Here is an 18,225-nt window from a genome sequence, read left to right as displayed (position 1 = left end):
GCTCTTTTCTATCTCTCTGTTGGTTCTGGGAGAACAAAAATTAACAACACAGAGCTGAAGTGCCTAGAGAATCCCTATATTCCTTGGCCCCATCTAGGACTTCATTTTTGTTTGAGCAGCCAGATGGGAAGATTAATGTATCCCTGTTTGCAAAACCCAGCTGAAAGGGGGGAGTTAGAATCATCCTATGTTAGAGATTTCATAATCTTTTTGTACCTATCAGTCATTTTTACCACTAGGACAAATGGTGAGGACCTTTTTAGCTTCAAAGCACATCCTTTCCATCAGGCACACATACATCCAGAGACATGCACACAGTTTTCAATAGGGCTATCATAGGGATGAGCTTGGATACTCATAGCCTCTGGCAAGTTCTGAAAATAGAGGTGAGGAGAAAATATCATGAGAAGCCCCAAATAGAAAGCCTGTGTGCAACATGGTTGTTTATATTAAGGAGCTGAGAGATGTAGGAGACAGTTGGGGCAAATTGAAGAAAACTTACTATGCAAAGACCATAAGCTCTATTATATGCCCGCTAGAATGTGCTGTGTAAGAATGAAGATGCACAAGTATCTCAGATCACATGAGCCAATTACTCAGTCTAGGAAGGCTGCTTAAAAGTAATGGGGTAAAATTGCAAAATGAGGTCTTGGTGCTTTCCTGATGTCTTTCTGCCCCATTTTAATATACTGAAAAAACAGTGATGCATCCCAAGAGCCTGGCTTTGGATCAGATAATATGCAAAATACATGAGCAGAAATCTCTAATAGGAACAAAAAAACCCAGAAACCTGTTTTAAAAACTAGCGAAAAATCCTATTTTACCAGTAAAAGTGAATCACACTTGAGGGCATTTTGTCCACAAAGGATCAAAGCCCTAGCAAACACATTGGACTTGCAAATGAAAGACAAGTAATCAAGACGGAGATTTCTTTTCCCAATGGCAAAGGTGGAAAAAGGCAGGAAATAATGCATTCTGGGAAAGAAAAGGAGATGCCTCAAAGAAGCTTGTCAGAGCCACCAAAGATGGTGATAATTTGAACTCACATGTGGCAGTGGAGTACCTACTCCAACATTTAAAAGTAAAAATGTCTTTGTTGATCTTGATACAAGCTGTAAAGGACAGATCATACCGGCAACTTTGCAATAGATTAAGGGACTTTAATAAAGTGCACACTGAATGTTGAAGAGACAATTGCTTTTACATGTTAAGGATGCACCATACGTTCCAGATTTAGATTCCAATTTACTATGTTTTAGTCACACAGTCAGAAAGGGACATGGAGTTGAATTTGTTGATGCAGGCGCTCGGTAACAAATAAGGATGGAGATCTACCGTTGAAAAGAACAGCATTAGAATCTGGCCTTTACGGAGTGAATTCACAACTGTGAATCCTCCAATAAGAGAAAACAAGCTGACCTTTTAAAGCCATCAAAATAATGTAAAGAGAGAAATTGCACGAAATCTTGGTGTAGAAAATTAGGACAGTGGAAGACAGAGGAAGTCAGGAAAAGACAAAGGGAAGAATGGCCCATAAACTTCAAAAGTGAAAAGTGAAAAAGTGCCAATCAGTGTTGTTTGATGTGCTTAACATGGGAAATGTTCTTGAGAGTCAGGTGGTATAAAACGTACTAAAAGCCAAAGGTGATTTAGAGCTTCTATTAAGACCTACGTCATGGTGGCAAAGTGTCACTATTTTTCCACCCTTCTTGCATCTGCAGCTAGCAGCCTCTGGAACACCATATTGCCCAAAGTTAGATTGGCCCCAACTCTGTTGCTTAAATGGGTTTTAAGCAAGACAAGGCTGATCCTTGTCCTTTGAGCTGTTCAGTCACAACTTAAAAATAATAAATGGGCCTTTATCTTAACTTCTGCTGATAAAAAGACAAGCAAGATCATAAGGAAATCTACAGCACCTGAACAGGGAAGTTGTGGTGAAAGTGTTTGGCCAGATCTCTTCATATCTTGATGTATAGATTGAAAAAGATGAGGCAGTAACCTCCTCAACCAGAAGTAGAAGATTATGGACCTTTTGAATGTCTAGGGCTGACTGTGGCTAGTTCAGTCAGGCAATGGAGAGTAATTTTCTAAAGAAAGGAGAGATGAATGAACTGTTACCTGACAACAGTAAAAACAGAACTGCAATTGGAGAGCTTCTGTGTGTGTCAAAAACTAGAGCAGACATTGTCGTGGCAGTGGAAATTCTATGCAGAGAAGTAGCTGTGCCAATTCAAAGTGACTGGATTGCAGTCAAGAGGGTGAGCAGATATTTTGAAGGCACTGCTGACATAAAGTCCAGCAAGCAGCAATCCTGAACTGGATACATGGACACAGACTGGGCCAAATATATAGCAGGCCAAAAGTCTACAAGCGAGTACTGGATCCTCTAGGGCAGGGTTCCTCAACCTTGGCAATGCTAAGCTGTATGGACTTCAACTCCCAGAATTCCCCAGGCAGCTTTGCTGGCTGGGGAATTCTGGGAGTTGAAGTCCACACAGCTTAGCGTTGCCAAGGTTGAGGAACCCTGCTCTAGGGTGACAGCAAAATGCAAACAACTTTGGTATTTTCTTCTACCAAGGCTGAGTACATTTCAGTTAGTGAACTTAGTCATGAAACCATGTTGCTTACAAATCACTGGAGTAGTTATTGAAACCAAGCTAATAGTAATATTTGAAGACAACAATAAGTTGTATTCAGTCGTCACTGAAAGAAAAGACTAAGTCAAGAGTAAAGCTCATTGACACCAAATGGGACTCTGCATGGGATACCTAAAAGCAAGGACTTAACAGTTTGCAGAACTATGCTATGGAATGGATGCTGTTGATGTGCTGATCATTACCCAGGGATTGGTTCCAGATGCTTTGAGAGAAGATGGAAGATGTGAGTGGATACCTAAGGTGATATGAAGGAGTGGTGAAGGAGTAAAACAAATACCTAAACCAAGACCTTCAAATCCTTAAGCAGTCAGAACCCTATATTCTGTCCTCAGCACTGTTCAAATAAACTTGGCTCAAGCAGATTGTGTGGTCTTCACTCATAAACTGGGACATGGGGAATTTTCCCCTTCAGTGTTAAAGGCTGCACCATCTCTTTGCAGTTGAATTGTTTTGACCAGTAAGTCAAATGGCAAGAGACAGATAAGAGGAAGGGTCCTCACATGCTGTCACTCTGTCTATTCCCCCATGTAGCCTATTGTTAGTTAAATGAATCTCCATATTTAAAAGACAAAGGGATTTTTTTCCTTTCTCTTTCTCTCTCTCTCTTTCCTTCTGTCTTATGCTTCCCTCTCTTCAAGATGTAGTTTAGGTAGAAATGAGCTTCTCTATTTTTATGTATTTCTTAATGAATCTTGTACTTCAAAAATAATGGATGCATGTTAGCATTCACTGATAGTTGGGTGAAGCCCATATTCTGTAGCCAAAACATCTCTATTGTGAACATTTTATTCTTTTTAATGGGACATATTCAATGCTCTTTCAGCACTATGCTTATATTCATGTGCACATCCCCTAACTTCTGTTGAATTCAAATCTCCAGCCATGTGGAGGTTTGAGGATTACAATAAATCCCTTTAAATATCTTTCACACACTTTGGGTTGGATTGGGTGTTTATAAGGCCTATAAATGACAATTTATCTCTTTACTAAATGGCTAAAGAGCCAAGTTTCGTAGTATTTGGACTTCAGATATAAGGTTAAGACCTGCTTGCTTTTAACTATCCAAATTTCAGAATTGCATGTGCACTCTTTCTCACACACATACACACAGAAATACATTTTCTCTCTCTCTCCAAGTCAAAAAAAGTCTTCCATATTTTGTAAAACCCAGTAAGGAGCTTTAATTTTCTGTTCTCTAATTATTTCAGCAGGAAAAGACACAGCCTGATTAGTTTTTTTCTTTACAAAAACACAGTTTGGAGTCCTACTGGTACTGACCTCTTTCTTCTTAAAGAAATATATTTTTTGGATCTTTCCTTCAGTTTTCTTATGTTACTAATCTATCTCTCCTACTAAAAATAGGCATCTAAAGCTACCAGGCTAATCACAAAAAATTATTTCTGTAAGAGTCCTGTCACTATATTCTTCTGTGAATAGTGTTTTTAATCCCTACCTATACTGGATAATGTTTATGAGAAGCCATTGTTCCTTATGTATGATGATAACAATCTAAATTATAGGTTTAAGGGGGAAGCAGGAAAAAAAAGGCAGCATAGAAGTAAGGGGATTAAAAAGGTAACAAGGAATTAGGAGTAGGTTCTACTGGTCAAAATTCAGCTGCTTCTCCTAATTCCTTGTTACCTTTTTAATCCCTTTACTTCTATGCTGCCTTTTTTTTCTGCTTGCCCCTTAAACCTATAATTGGGGAAATTCAAATTCAAGTCCACCTCAACCACAGAAGCTCCCTGGATAACTTTGGACCGCTCAGCTTAACCTATCTCAGAGGAAGGTTATGGAGAAAAATAGGAGGAGGGAGCACTACATATGCCACCTTGGGCTCCTGAACAAAAGGCAAGGTGGTGGTGATGATGATGATGATGATGATGATTGTTTAAATTTAATTATAGCCTCTTAACCCCAATGGATTTTGGATGATGTACAAAACCAAAAAAAATCCATAAAAAGAGATAAAACCTGAAACCACATAGATAGCCCAGGCTAAAATGATTTTAAAATGACACAAATCAAACAAAACAAAACAGGGGCCCCCAAATACAACAATACATTAATCCCAGGCCTAGGATTGAAACCAGGTTTTAAGAGCTTTCTGGAACCCTAGGAGAGATGGCACTGTTCTTATCTCTGGAGGGATGCTGTTCCACAGAGTGGGGGCAGTGACAGAGTAGGCACAAGAAAAGATATAAATCTAACAACTAAATTAATGAACCCACTTCGAATGTGCTTCCCACCTTGATTTTTACTCCTCAAGGACCATGCTCTTCAGCCTAATATTTCCAAAAAGAAGAAAACTCATATTCCAAATGCTGTTAAAGAAACAGATACAAGTGTCTTATTTGAAGATAAGAGAATCCCCTCCCATGACAGATTATAAAATGAGAGGATTTCCCTCCCTACAATTTTCAGATTTTAATCACTTGTGCCAATCTTTTCAAAGCCAGTGACCACTGTTCCTGCTTTCAATGTATTTGTTTTTAAATCATTCAGACTAAACACATGAACCACCAACTTTATTGTTGGGTACAAATGAAGTGAATAGTCATCATTGCAAAAAATGGGCATGGTTATATATACTTCAGTTGGAGATTAGGGGTAAGGCTTTGTAGAACTGGCATGATTTGTGTTGGGACATCTAACAATAGATAGGTAAAATTATCAATTACTGTATACTGTATTGCATTTTGTTAAGCTATATGCATTTGCACCTTTCTTTTCAACCAAGCTGGGTATATAGTGGCTAGTCATAACTAAAATCAGTTACAAACATACTACTGCTGATGTTAACATCTCTCCTTTCCTGTAATTTTAATATACTGTATTTTTACTAATTTATTTGCCAAAATACAAAGAAAAAGAAGAAAGAATATGTTTTAAAATACATCATTGTGTATGATGTGTGTATAAAATTGCACTCTTCTTTGCCACATTCCAAGTCTGATATTCCCAAAATTCTTAAGAGATCAACAAATTCCTACTTTTGGGTACATAATTTAACATTACATTCATATCTTTAAACATAAATTCTCTTTTCAGAACCAAAATTTGCTGTTTTATTTGCTGATAAAACAACAAATATTGAACCAAAATGGAAAAAACCTATAGTAGTGGTGGTAATAGTGGTAGTAATAGATGTAACCAACTTAGTTGAACAAAAGGAAGAGAAGATCTCTTTAATGCTCCCTGGAGAGCAAATTTCCATGCTCTCTCACTGACCCGTAACTCAGACAAAGCAGATCAACGAGCAATAGATTAAATTGTGTTGTTTTAGTGGCTGCATGACTGGCCTCCATGGCCTCATTTTACTTCTTTTTGTTTGCTTTTTAAACTAGTGATGTCAGGGAGTTTGGCAACCAAAACTGTTGTTCTCTCACTGAGTTATGGATCATCCCTCTTACTTCCATCTGATTCATAAAGGAAGAGAATCCAACTGCGTGTGTTCTAGTTAATAAGAGCACTAAGATAGAAAAGTTGGTAAGAATATGTAGATCGTTGATAGAAGGAGATATGGAGGAGCAAGGATCATGGTTGGACTGAATTACAGTGGGAAAGTTGTGTCAAAAGAAATAATGGAAAAAGATAATGAGAATGTTATTCTCTTACTAAGGCAGATATCTAATAGCAATGGTGGTGCTATGAAGCTTCCTCAGCCCTAGCATTTATAACACTGCAGACCTCAATTCTGTGAAAGATAGCATGTTGTGGACAACTGTTTGTGTGCTGTACATGTCAACTCTTCGTCTTCAGCCACAGGACTGGAAACAACACCAATCTGAAATGCCGCCATTTAGCTTAGATGGATCAATTGTCTGACTTGATATAAGACAGCTTCCTGCGAAGCAATGTGGAATATTCATTTGTACTGTGAAATGAGACAAATCAGTCAAACAGTGAAAAGTTTCAAGAATTATTTCAATGTAATAGTACCCCTAGTGATCCAGAAAATACATTTTTACTTTTAATAAATTATATATGTGTCTGTAGGTGTGTGCATGTGTGTGTATATCCCATCAGGAACTTGGGAGAGGTCAATTTTCTGTGAAGAAAATTATGAGTGGCCTGCCTCAAAAGACTGTTTGGAAGACAAATATAAGAAGCAACCTGCATATTTTGAATCCTATGTAAACAAATAATTATATTAATTCAATGGATTTGTTTTTCCACTCTCTATTTCCTTTCCCACTGAAATTAGCCAGAATACATTTATTCTGAAAGGAATTGACTTTTTTTCTTTCATGTTTCTCAAAAGAGAAACATGAAAGAGAAATCTGTACAAACACTAATACTGAAAACTCTTCCACACAAAAAAGAAACAATAAAAACCATTTTAATTAAACCATTGACAGAAGAACAAGACAATAAAAACAATAGAAAGTGTGCCACAAAGCTATGCAAGAATTAAAATATAATTCTTTTTTAAAGAGGGTTGAACTTGAACCATTATATACTCTTCAGATGATCAAAAAGAGGTCCTGGTTTAAGTTGTCTTTTATGGCTTCCAGCTTACTTCCTCCAGGTGATCACCACCAAGAAGGCCCTACTCTGAGTCAGCATACTGTGACATACCCATAGCTGGGATCATACGCAAGTTCTCCCCAAAATAGGGATTGGACAGAATTAGGGGATTCAGGCTTTTTAAATACTTGGGTCATAAGTTGTTTAGAGCTTTATAGTCTAATATCAATGCCACGAATCATAACATATTTTCAACAAGGAGCCACGGCATAGATTTCCCAATGCAGCCAATACTGCAAACATTTATATATTTCATTAGTTAAGTTGCATTATCCTTTTTACAACACCCAAGAGCTTTATTCAGGATACAGGTTAGATGCAATGCTTCCTCACCTCCCTTTGTATCTCTCAACTATACACAGAATGATTTTTACTGGGGAAGAAATCAATAAGCAGGAAACTGTAAAAAGGAATAAAAGAGCTATTAGATACCTGTTACAAAAGGGTATATCATCTAATGGCTTTTTGCTGACACATTTCCACATCCTCTAAGAAACAATAAAAATGTAACAAGGAATATGTCTGTCTATTTGCTAGTTGAAATTATCCAGAATACATTTATTTGGAAAGGAATTGATCTTTTTTCTTTCACATTTCAAGGCATAGAAAAAGTGCTGTTTTTTAGCATAAGAAAAAAGGAGGAAAGGAAAATAACTTTCTTCTCATGAATCAAAACTGCTGTCTTATGTTAACAGATCTGGGGAATTTCAGTGGACGAACAAGAAGCGCCGTGTCAGTGAGAGAAGGTCAAGGTGTGGTACTGATGTGCTCTCCTCCATTTCACTCACCAGGTAAGGTTTGTTGCATTTTATATTGATAGTAACTCTGTGGACTCATAATTTTCAGCCATGATCTTGATGGTAGATCACTAAAGGCTTTAGTTCCTGAGCTATCAAAGGAGTAATTAAAGGTTGTGTCTTGTAAAAATTTCTGAAGAGGAGTTAGCATTCCTGAAGTAAGACTACGCTAATCCATTTGCTCAGTGAATGGGAACAGCAGTAGCAGACACACAATATGAGCTATCCAAGGACTTTCTCCCACCCTACCCCAGTCTCAGAGCTACTCTAAATGTCACTAATGAGAGAGAGAGAGAGAGAGAGATCTTGTTGAACCCCATGTCAAATGATTCTTTTTCTCTCACTCAGTTATGAGGTGGATCGTGGTTCTCTTTTATAATCAAATTATGATAGTTATTACTTTGTTGTTGTTGGAAGTAGATTCAATTGAGATTCATTCAGATAACCTTCCACCGAGGCCTAGATAGATGTTATTGCCTTATAAGTTCACACAACTGTGGAGGGGGATGGGGCTCATGCATCATATATATATATATAAAACAGATGGAGCTTTCACACCATCGGGTTTGCCATTTTGACTTTTTTTTTTACCACACCACATGGACAGTCTTCCAGCCAGCTCTACCATGGACTTTCACATTGAACTGGAAGATCTGAAGGAGGATTCTAAATGTACATGTTGAATTCAGACACTCTCTGGAGGTGAAGCAAAGAATCAAAATCACATTCTGCATGGTGTGTCAGATGACATAGTCCTCTAGTTAGGTAGAATGTATCCTGATTCAGTGAAAAGAGGAAATCTTGCTTACATTTACATATTTTTCAACAGTCCTGGAATGTTTGTTTGTTTGTTTAATTTTTTATGGTTTTGTGTAGAGAGCCTCTGGGCACATTGCACTTTGTATTCTGGGTGATTCTGGGAGTATCTATGCAACTGTTCTTGTTTTTAGTTGTTAGTGATCCAAGGCAGCCTTAGCAGAATGGTTGTCTGTTAAATAGCCTGAGAGAAGTCTCATTGTCTTGATTACTCTGAGTGACATAAAAGATAGCTTAATTTTGTACCTCTTCAGCCATTACTGTAAGTGCCAAAGAATTGTGCAAATTATAATTTGGTAAGGTTGCATTTAAAAACATCTAAATCGTTTCTTCATATAGTTGCAATTCCCAGTTTTCCTGGGAAAAGAAAATTAATCCAATTTAAACCTTTTCTGTGAGTACAGAAATGGACAATCTTAAGAACACTTTACTGTGTTCATCTATAGGGCAATATTTTGATCTGTCACTTTGTTTTTACAGAAGTCTGCAGTCTATTTAAAAGTCCGCAATTATGAGCAATTCTGCTATTATTATTATAGTATTTCAAAGCAAAATAAAATTATTTTGACAAGTCCAAAGGAGAGTACAAAAATAATAAAAACAGTCTTAACACTAACCTCATAAACAAGGTCTCCCTGGCTTGCCGTTGCCTGCTTCCTAGAGCTGAGAGAGAGTGGCTGGCCCAAGGTCACCCAGCTGGCTTTGTACCTAAGGCAGGACTAGAACTGACAGGATATCTATGTTTATATCTATCTGTATCTGTGTCTGTATCTGTATCCGTAGCCATGGCCATATCTAATCTGCAAAGTCCTATCTCACACCTCATAGTAGTGCAGCAGTGACCCTGGCTGTCTGATGGTGAAGTACAGCCGAGTGTATTCTCTGGCAGGTTCTATCAAGCCATGAAGATATCAGGCTGTTGGCCAAAGGGTCTTACCCGTTAGGTCATGGCTAGCTAAGTTGAGGAGGCACACAGGTCACCAACAGCCTAGCCAGTGGGTAACTCAAATCTGCTAAAACAACTTGCAAAAGTGGGCCTCAGTTCCCCGCAGGTCCCTCGAACCGTGCTACGGTGGCAGTGTGGTACTCAATCGACCAGAGGCTGCTAAGAATCTCAGGAGGCAGGCCACCATCCCAATTGACCATGGCCCTCTTGCTATGTACCTACAACTGTCAAACATTAGCGAGAGATGATCATCTAAACCATCTCATGGAAGACAAAGCCAAATTGAGGTGCGACATCCTCAGTTTGTGTGTAACGTGACAGAGGGAAGTGTTAGAAGCAACTGGAAAGACAGAAGCACAGTAAGACTTGGTAAAGGAGATGGCCCACAAACAACTGGAGGAATTGGTTTCATGGTTAGCAAGGAATGGTCTTCGAAAATCATATCGTGAAATATTTAATCAGCGAGGATCAGATCTCTTCTTATTAAACTAAGTCCCAGCAGCACACTCAAGGTTGTTCAGGTATATGCATCAACAAGTCAGAGCAATGACGATGAAGTGGATAGCTTTTATGAACATCTCTCAAATGCTCTGTCTCAGAAAACAACAGATACAATGGTGATTGGCAACTTCAACATGATAATTGGAAAACAAGCTGTAGGGGAAGATTTATTGGGAAGTATGGATCCAGTGAAAGGAACGAAAGAGGTGAAAAGCTTGCAACAATGGTGGAAACCAGCAAACTATATGTTGGCAACACCTGGTTTAAGAAGAATATTAAAAGACGATGGGCCTGGATCAATCTGAATGCAAGGAAGAAGAGTGAAATCGACTACATTCTGATCAACAAAAGATTATTGAAAGATGTCTCTGTAGTGCCTTCATTTAATACAGGCAGTGACCACCAGATGCTAAGGGCAAGACTAATTTTTGATGAAAAGATCAAGAAGAAAATCCTATGATTTGCAAATCAAAAGCGGTTACCAAAATCTCTTGACAAAAATGCCTGAAGGAAAGCATTTCAAAGATGAATTGGAACATAGTAGAAAATTGTAATGAAAACTATAGCAACTTCGTAGAGAAGCTGATGCAATGCACTAAAGAAGCAAGGACGATGCAGCCAAAAGAGACAAAAGGAAGAATTTCAGAAGAGACCAAAATTCTTCTTCAAAAGAGAAGACAGATGGATAAAACTGCTCAGAATAACGTCGAATACCCTCTCCTCTGCAAATTAATACGGAGGAAACTGAAAGAAGATCTGGAGAAATTCTGAGAGCAGAAACTTCTTGAGGCAGCAAATAAGTGAAGCAGCATCAGAAAGTGCAAGCAGGAAATAGCACTGTGTAAAACAACAATAGCAGCATTAAAAGATAAAAACAGGAAATAAAAGACAGGAAAGCAAGACGTTGAGCAAATTTGCAAAGAATTCTACATGGACTTGTTTGCATCCCATTTGGACATTCCAATGCCACCATTGGCTGCCATGACTGAGCATATACTGTCCATTCTAATAAGTGAAGTTCGGCATGCCATCCATCAGATGACACTGGGGAAAGCTCCAGGAAAAGATGGCATAACAATGGAAATACTGAGGGCTAGAGGTCATGGACTATGGAAAGCACTGGAAGAGCACTTCACCAGGTATGTAGAGATGCAAAAAGTTCCTGACTGCTGGAAAGAGTCCACTACAGTCCCATTGTACAAGAAGGGAGATCACAAAGATCTCAAAAATTATAGGCCGATTTGCTTATTATCAACTGTCTATAAGCTATTCACGAAAGTGATTACAAACTGTCTTACAAGAACTTTAGACAAGCAACAGCCACGAGAGCAGGCTGGCTTTAGAAGCAAGTACAGTACTACTGATCATATAGTCACTCTTACTCAGCTCATTGAATGGTCAAGAGAATATAAATTTCCACTTGTGATCACCTTTGTGGACTATGAAAAAGCATTTGACAGTGTCGAAGTCAATGCAGCAATGCAAGCAATCAGTGAACAAGGAATCAACTCCGACTACATCATGCTGCTCAAAGAAGCAAATACCAACTGCTTCACAAATATTACTCTCTTTGAAACAGAAATATGAATACCAGTGGAGAAAGGTGTAAAGCAAGGCAATATGATCTACTTAAACTTTTCAACACTTGTTTGGAAAATATCATGCGCAAAATGAAATGGGAAGACAGAACTGATATAAACGGAGAGAAGATAAACCATCTCAGATTTGCAGATGATGTCCTGATCGCAAAGGATGCTCAAAAGTTGCAAAAAATGCTTCAACAACTTGACACCGAAATGAATCACACTAAAACAAAATATATGCAGACAGGGAACCTTCAAAAATTCCAAATGAGGCTTCAGAATGAACTTATCAAAGAGGTTGACCACTATGTCTACCTGGGATGGCTAATCAAAATGAACTATGATCAAAGAGAAGAACCGGTCAGAAGAAAGAAAGCTGGATGGGCTAGATACAACTCCATTAGGGAAGTATTACAGAATGAGAAGATCGACAGAAAACTGCGTGCTAATCTTTTTAATTTGACTGTCTTATCGGTGATGCTATATGGAAGTGAAACATGGTCGCTGACAAAGGCAGAAAAGGAAGAGCTTTCAAGAGTAGTAAGGGCTATGGAAAGATCCATGCTGAAAGTTTCTCTCCAAGACCACATCCCAAGCAGCCAGATTAGAACACGAAGTGGAATAAATGATGTCATCGTCGAATATCAAAAACAGAAGCTACGGTGGGCAGGACATGTTGCACACATGTCAGGTGGCCATTGGACACCAGTGGTTGCTGAATGGTATCCAAGAGAAGTAAAAGACCTATTGGCAGACCTCCAGGGAGATGGGAAGATCCAATAGTCAAGGACTTTGGCCAAACCTAGAGAAGAAAAGCCAGGATTCAAGGTGAATGGAAAGCAAGTTGTGACCAGCAGGACTCTGGCAACAGTTTGGTCAATCAAGGTGATATCTAATCTATACCTATCTATATCTACTGTATATCTATATATCTATATCTATATCTACTGTATATCTATATCTATATCATCTATATCTATATCTATAACTATACCTATCTATATCATCTATATCATATCTATATCATATATATCTATAGTCTTTTAAATATTTACTAGCACATAGTTATAAAGCCTTTAAACCTTGTTTCTCTTCATGTATGTGGTTTTAAATTAGCTGGAATGCCCTTTCACTGCTGCTGTTCTTTATCAGGTAAACAAAACTATTCCATGAAGGATCATTTAAAGATAACTTTTCTTGATTGAAGCCTTTTGCCACAATGGAACGGAAAATGTGCCCTCAGGTTGGGGATGTGGTGGATGAAATTGAGGAATTTAAGAGCAATAGAAAGGTTTCTTTTAAGAGTGAGACTGGGATTTATATCGAGATGCTGGATGAAGACTGGATAATGGAGTTGGAGAAATCTAAGGGAGAGAGTGATCTGCAAGTAAAATCGATCTCCCGGTGGAATGCCGTGAAAAGAACCTGGAGTCTTTGAGGGGAGCAGTTGAGCTTTCAAGAGGAAAGCTCTGTGCACATTGTGGGGATATGTGAATGCTTTGGTTTATTTTGAAGTGGGAGAAGGGTTGAATAATGTTCATCTGGTTTGCTTTAAGGATTTGATTGATGCTATTTGCCTTTAAAGATTTGGATTTACTGTTTTGAATTGGCTTTGTTTTGGGGGTTTATTAAAACGAAAATTATTAAAACTGTTGTATTAGGTTAAATAATGTTTATCTGGTTTGCTTTAAGGATTTGATTGATGTTATTCCCTTTTAAAGATATGGACTTACTGTTTTGAATTGTCTTTGTTTTGGGGGTTTATTAAGATTGGGATTATTAAAATTGTACTATTAAGTATAATAGCAAACCACTTATGTGCTTTTTAATTTGATTCTTATCATAGTAGACAGAAATGTATAGAATAGTGGTAGGAAGGGAATAATTAAATATGTTTTATCTTTTGGAAGAGAGAAAGATGTTTAGGAGGTTTATATGAACTTTTTTTTTTCTTTATTTTAATATAAGGGGGAGGAGTAACTATACTTAGTGATTTTTATTATGTGCTAAAGTGGAATGACTTATAGAAATAATGTGGTGTTTTGGTTTAATATAGAGTAAGAGATCGGTTATGGAAATTTTTGTATATCCTTGCTGTTAAAAGTCGGAAGCCACATCATTTTGTAAATTTGAACTATTTTTCTCTTGTGTTTCTGCGCTTTTTTAGTTTTTTTCCTTTCTTTGTAGTTTTTTTGTTTTTGTCTTTTGTAGTTTTTATTCTTCTCTTGAAACCTAATAAAATTTATTTTATATATATATATATATATATATATATATACATACATACACATACATACATACACACACATACATACATACACACACACACACACACACATATATAAAAATAAATAAAACAAAAAACGAAGTGAGTAACTAGAGTGGTGTTTCTCAACCTTGGCAACTTTGTAGACTTCAACTCCCAGAATTCCCCAGCCAGCATGAAACACTGCTCTAGAGCCTCTGTCATTTAATTACCGACATTAATAGGATCTGCAAGACTAAAGCAAGGAATTTCCACATCAAGTTCCTATTACCAGTTAATAGAAAATGAGAAACTTCTCATGGTTAAGTTATAGGAACCATAGAACTAAAAGCGGATGAAGGCCCTGCCCACCACCAAGGACATTTCATTGGCTTAATGACTCTACAGTGCCATTTTTACATGTAACAGATGTGCAGATGTTAAAAGAAAGCTTTTATTTCCATGTTCTGAAGTACAGGTCTGGTTTTCACTGCAGTTGAAATCAATTCTATAACTCTGACTCTCCTGAGTGCAGCACATTTTACTTCATAACACATAAATGTGTTAAGTAGGGCTTTTTGTACAGAGAACAAAAACAGATAACCCTTTTCCACATAAAGCAATGGCTCCACTTACTGTTTGTTTCTCTGTGTCTTATAATGAACGTTTCACCGATTCATCTGATATAAGAAAGGCCCGCTGCACTATTGCAGTTGAACTACTGAAGAGAGTTATCACATTATAATAATTCCTTGGGTGGCTGGGATTATAGCACCTCTCATGCGTGTCATTTTATATAAAAAGGTGTAGTCTGCATATTTCATCCTACAAGGGTCTTGAAGTGGCATGCCTTGCCATTCAAACACACCATAAAGCCAGATTAAAACGGTGTAAATAAGTTTGCCACCAGGATCAAATTGGAAATAAGCGGCAAGGGTTAACACTGAACGCCCAATAAAATAGACATCTTGTTTGATGCAGCAACCCATTCACCAATCTGTTTCCTTCATGGTGCAAAACAGAGGAGGGATCACCTTTCCATCTCTATTCTGCAACTGTTATATACAAAAGAGGGCTAATTCTGGAATAACCAAAGGCCGCTTCCTCTGGGATTACCCGTGCAAAGCCCACAGTGTTTCTAACAGCTGCAAAGTCCTTTTGAGACAGAGACAGAGACAGGTATACAATATAGACTGTTATTATTAATTCCTCTGCCCTTTTATCTCTTGCCTGTTGTTTATCTGTTTCTCTCTTCTTGTTTGCCTGCTTTGTTATCTCACTTTGCCAGTTAACTTTTTGATGTTTGCTGGTGTTTAATAAATAAACATCACGCTCTGTTTTCTAATAGCTGAACTAAATGGCAGGTCTCATCCAGTGTAAGAGCCCTGAGAAAAGAGGCCAAAAGCCCTGATCGTTTTTATGAAGTCTTTACTTGTTATAGCCCTAGTTTTCCCTGAAATGATAAACCTCTATCTGAATTGTACCACTTTTGATTGCAAGTTCAGCTTTATATGATTAAAAATGCTGAGTACATATAGTACAAAACCTGGGAGACAGAATAGTTTTTCTCTATTATGTATTATTTATGTCAGAAGTTGGCAACCTCTCTGGGCCACTGAGCACATTTGCACTGAGGATATTATGGGAACTCTCTCAAAATACCACAAGAGGAGAGGGCTGTCTGTTAGAAGAAATGTTAGCCAGAAGCAAATGGTTTATGTTACTTCTTACTATATAAAGCTCTTGTCCTTACTTAATGACCACAATTGAGACCAGAATTTTGGTTGCTAAGTGAAATGGTCATTAAGTGAATCTGACCCAATTTTACAACCTTTTTTTGTGGCAGTCATTAAGCAAATCATTGTGGTCATTAAGTGAACCACATGATCATTAAGCAAACCACATAGTTCTTCACTGAATTTGCTTACCAGAAGCCAGCCAGGAAGGTCAAAAATGGCGATCACGTGACCACAGGATGCTGTAACAGTCATAAATGTGAACCAGTTGCCAAGTGCCCAAATCACAATCATGTGATCATGGAGACACTGCAATGGTTGTAAGTGTGAGCACCAGTTGTAAGTCAGTTTTTTCAGCTCTGTCGTAAGTCTGAACCATCACTAAATGAATGGTGATTAAGTGAGGACTACATGTAGATGCTGCTAGAGAAGCTGGTACTTTGCTTTGTAGCATGACAGCTTCTTTCTCTTCCTCTCCCCCTGCCCAATTAGGAATCTAAAAAAAATAACTCAAGTGAAGAAGTCAAGAAACCCCATAGCTTTTTGATGTACGTATTTATTTTAGTATGGAGAATCATTCAGAATGAGTCCAGCATATGCCAAGCATGGAGAAAAGCTTCTTTTAAGTGGATGGAGGAAGTTGAAAAGTTATATAAAAGATACTTTAACAATGGGAATAATGCGCCAATATGAAGTGAATGCATTTGATATGTGGGGGAATCATATAATTCATGCTTCTTGTAGAGGAGCACAGAGATGACCTTGAAGAAAATATATGGTGACGATTAGTAAAACATGAGCTCAGCTGAGGAAAACAAAGCATGAGAAAGAAACTAAAGATTGTCCTGTCTTGACTCTCTTTGGTATAAGAGGGAGGGAAGGGGAAACACTGTGAGGCTTTCATTGATATCAGCCCTTTGAGGTAGGCAGGTCAAGAGACAGATACCAGAGGTAATACTAGAACGTTACTTTATTGATACAGATTAGAATAGCAGAATCTTGAAAACTTCTGCTTCATCGTGTTTTTACCAGCACTCACTGCTCCTTTTCTCCAAGGTCATCTCCTCTACATTTCTACTGTATGCAATATATCTCAGTAAAGCAGATGGACCATTAAGAAGTGCATCTCATCCTTGGGTTGACCTTGTCTAGGCTTAAAAGCTAAGCAGGGTTAAGTTTGGTTAGTACATGGATGGGATTTTACCAGTGAAGTTCAGGACTGTAGACTAGATTAGAAAGTTGGGAAAAAAAATCCTAGAAGGCAATGGCAAACCATGCATGATGCGCTACATGGATGTATCCACATAGTCACCAGAAGTTGAGCTCAGTTTGAGAGCATTGCTCTTTCTTGCTGTCAAACAGTATAATAATGATAAATGAGAGAATTAATCTGAACAGGAATAAGGTGTCATCAGGATATGGATGAAACATCCTTCTTTTGGTTGGATAAAGTAAGGGTGCTGGTGCCAACACAGATGCTTCATTCCAGCCCTGTGAGCCATGTGCTATTGAACCATTCTGAGTAGTTTTCAAATTTTGATCTGGATTCCACATCCTTTAGGAAATGTTCCCTATTTCCCTTGTCTACTCACTAGTCATGCTGACCTACAGTGATAAGAACTGACATAAAAGTTGACACAAGATTCTGGATATGATGATTTAATCACTGAATTAATTATTTTTCCAGAGTTGGTAGAATTGGAAGATAATCAAATGGGGAATGAAGAAAACTCAGTGCTCCTGCCCAATGAGACCTTTACTCAATACAGTGTAATGGGAAGCCCCCATAAAGAAATTTCCCAGAAGACATCAAATTAGTCTATCAAAGTATCAGTGAAGTCAAAAATATAACCCCAGATACTGTTATAAAGAATTCAGATGTGACTGAAAATAAGGTGTTGTTTTTTTTAAAAAAAAGGACAATTAATTAACCTGAAAAATGCACTGAGAATTTGGACTCCCAGCCACATACATTATAACCTTTTAGGCATCCACCATATGTGATTACTGATATATGGCACAATAATACTAGAAAAGGAAAGTTTACATCCTCCCCAGAGGTAGGTTAATAGCTTGTTACAGAAAAATGGTAATTAATCTACAGTTTTATAAATTACTTGAACTTACACTGAAGTGTCAGCATTTCCCTTTCCCTATAAAATCACGATGGGTCTTCAGTAAGCCTGACCTTACATACTAAGCTGTTTTAATAGTGGCAGTAATTCATCCTTAACTAATGCCTGAGAATTTGGAAAGTGCATTTGTTTTAATTATATGTGAGTTTTCACATTTCTATATAAGTACATAATTTTATTCTGTCAATATTTCTTATTGAGAACTGTCCACAGATATATTTGTATGATGGGAGTGGTATACAAATATCTGGAACTGACTGATGGATGGATTGATTAAAT

General features: G+C 37.7%; 1 protein-coding gene across 1 annotated transcript in view; it reads left to right on the top strand.

Annotated features, from left to right (window-relative positions):
* Window positions 1-18,225, top strand: part of CNTN5 (contactin 5) — a 255,596-nt gene that overhangs the window by 33,166 nt on the left and 204,205 nt on the right. Inside the window, exon 3 of the mRNA XM_063305866.1 lies at window positions 7,883-7,978. Within this exon, the coding sequence (XP_063161936.1) occupies window positions 7,883-7,978 (96 nt within the window). The remainder of the gene's footprint in view (window positions 1-7,882; window positions 7,979-18,225) is intronic.

This window comes from Candoia aspera, chromosome 5, assembly GCF_035149785.1.
Source record: "Candoia aspera isolate rCanAsp1 chromosome 5, rCanAsp1.hap2, whole genome shotgun sequence".
NCBI classification, from domain to species: Eukaryota; Metazoa; Chordata; class Lepidosauria; order Squamata; family Boidae; genus Candoia; species Candoia aspera.
This window is presented reverse-complemented; position numbering and strand designations above follow the sequence as displayed.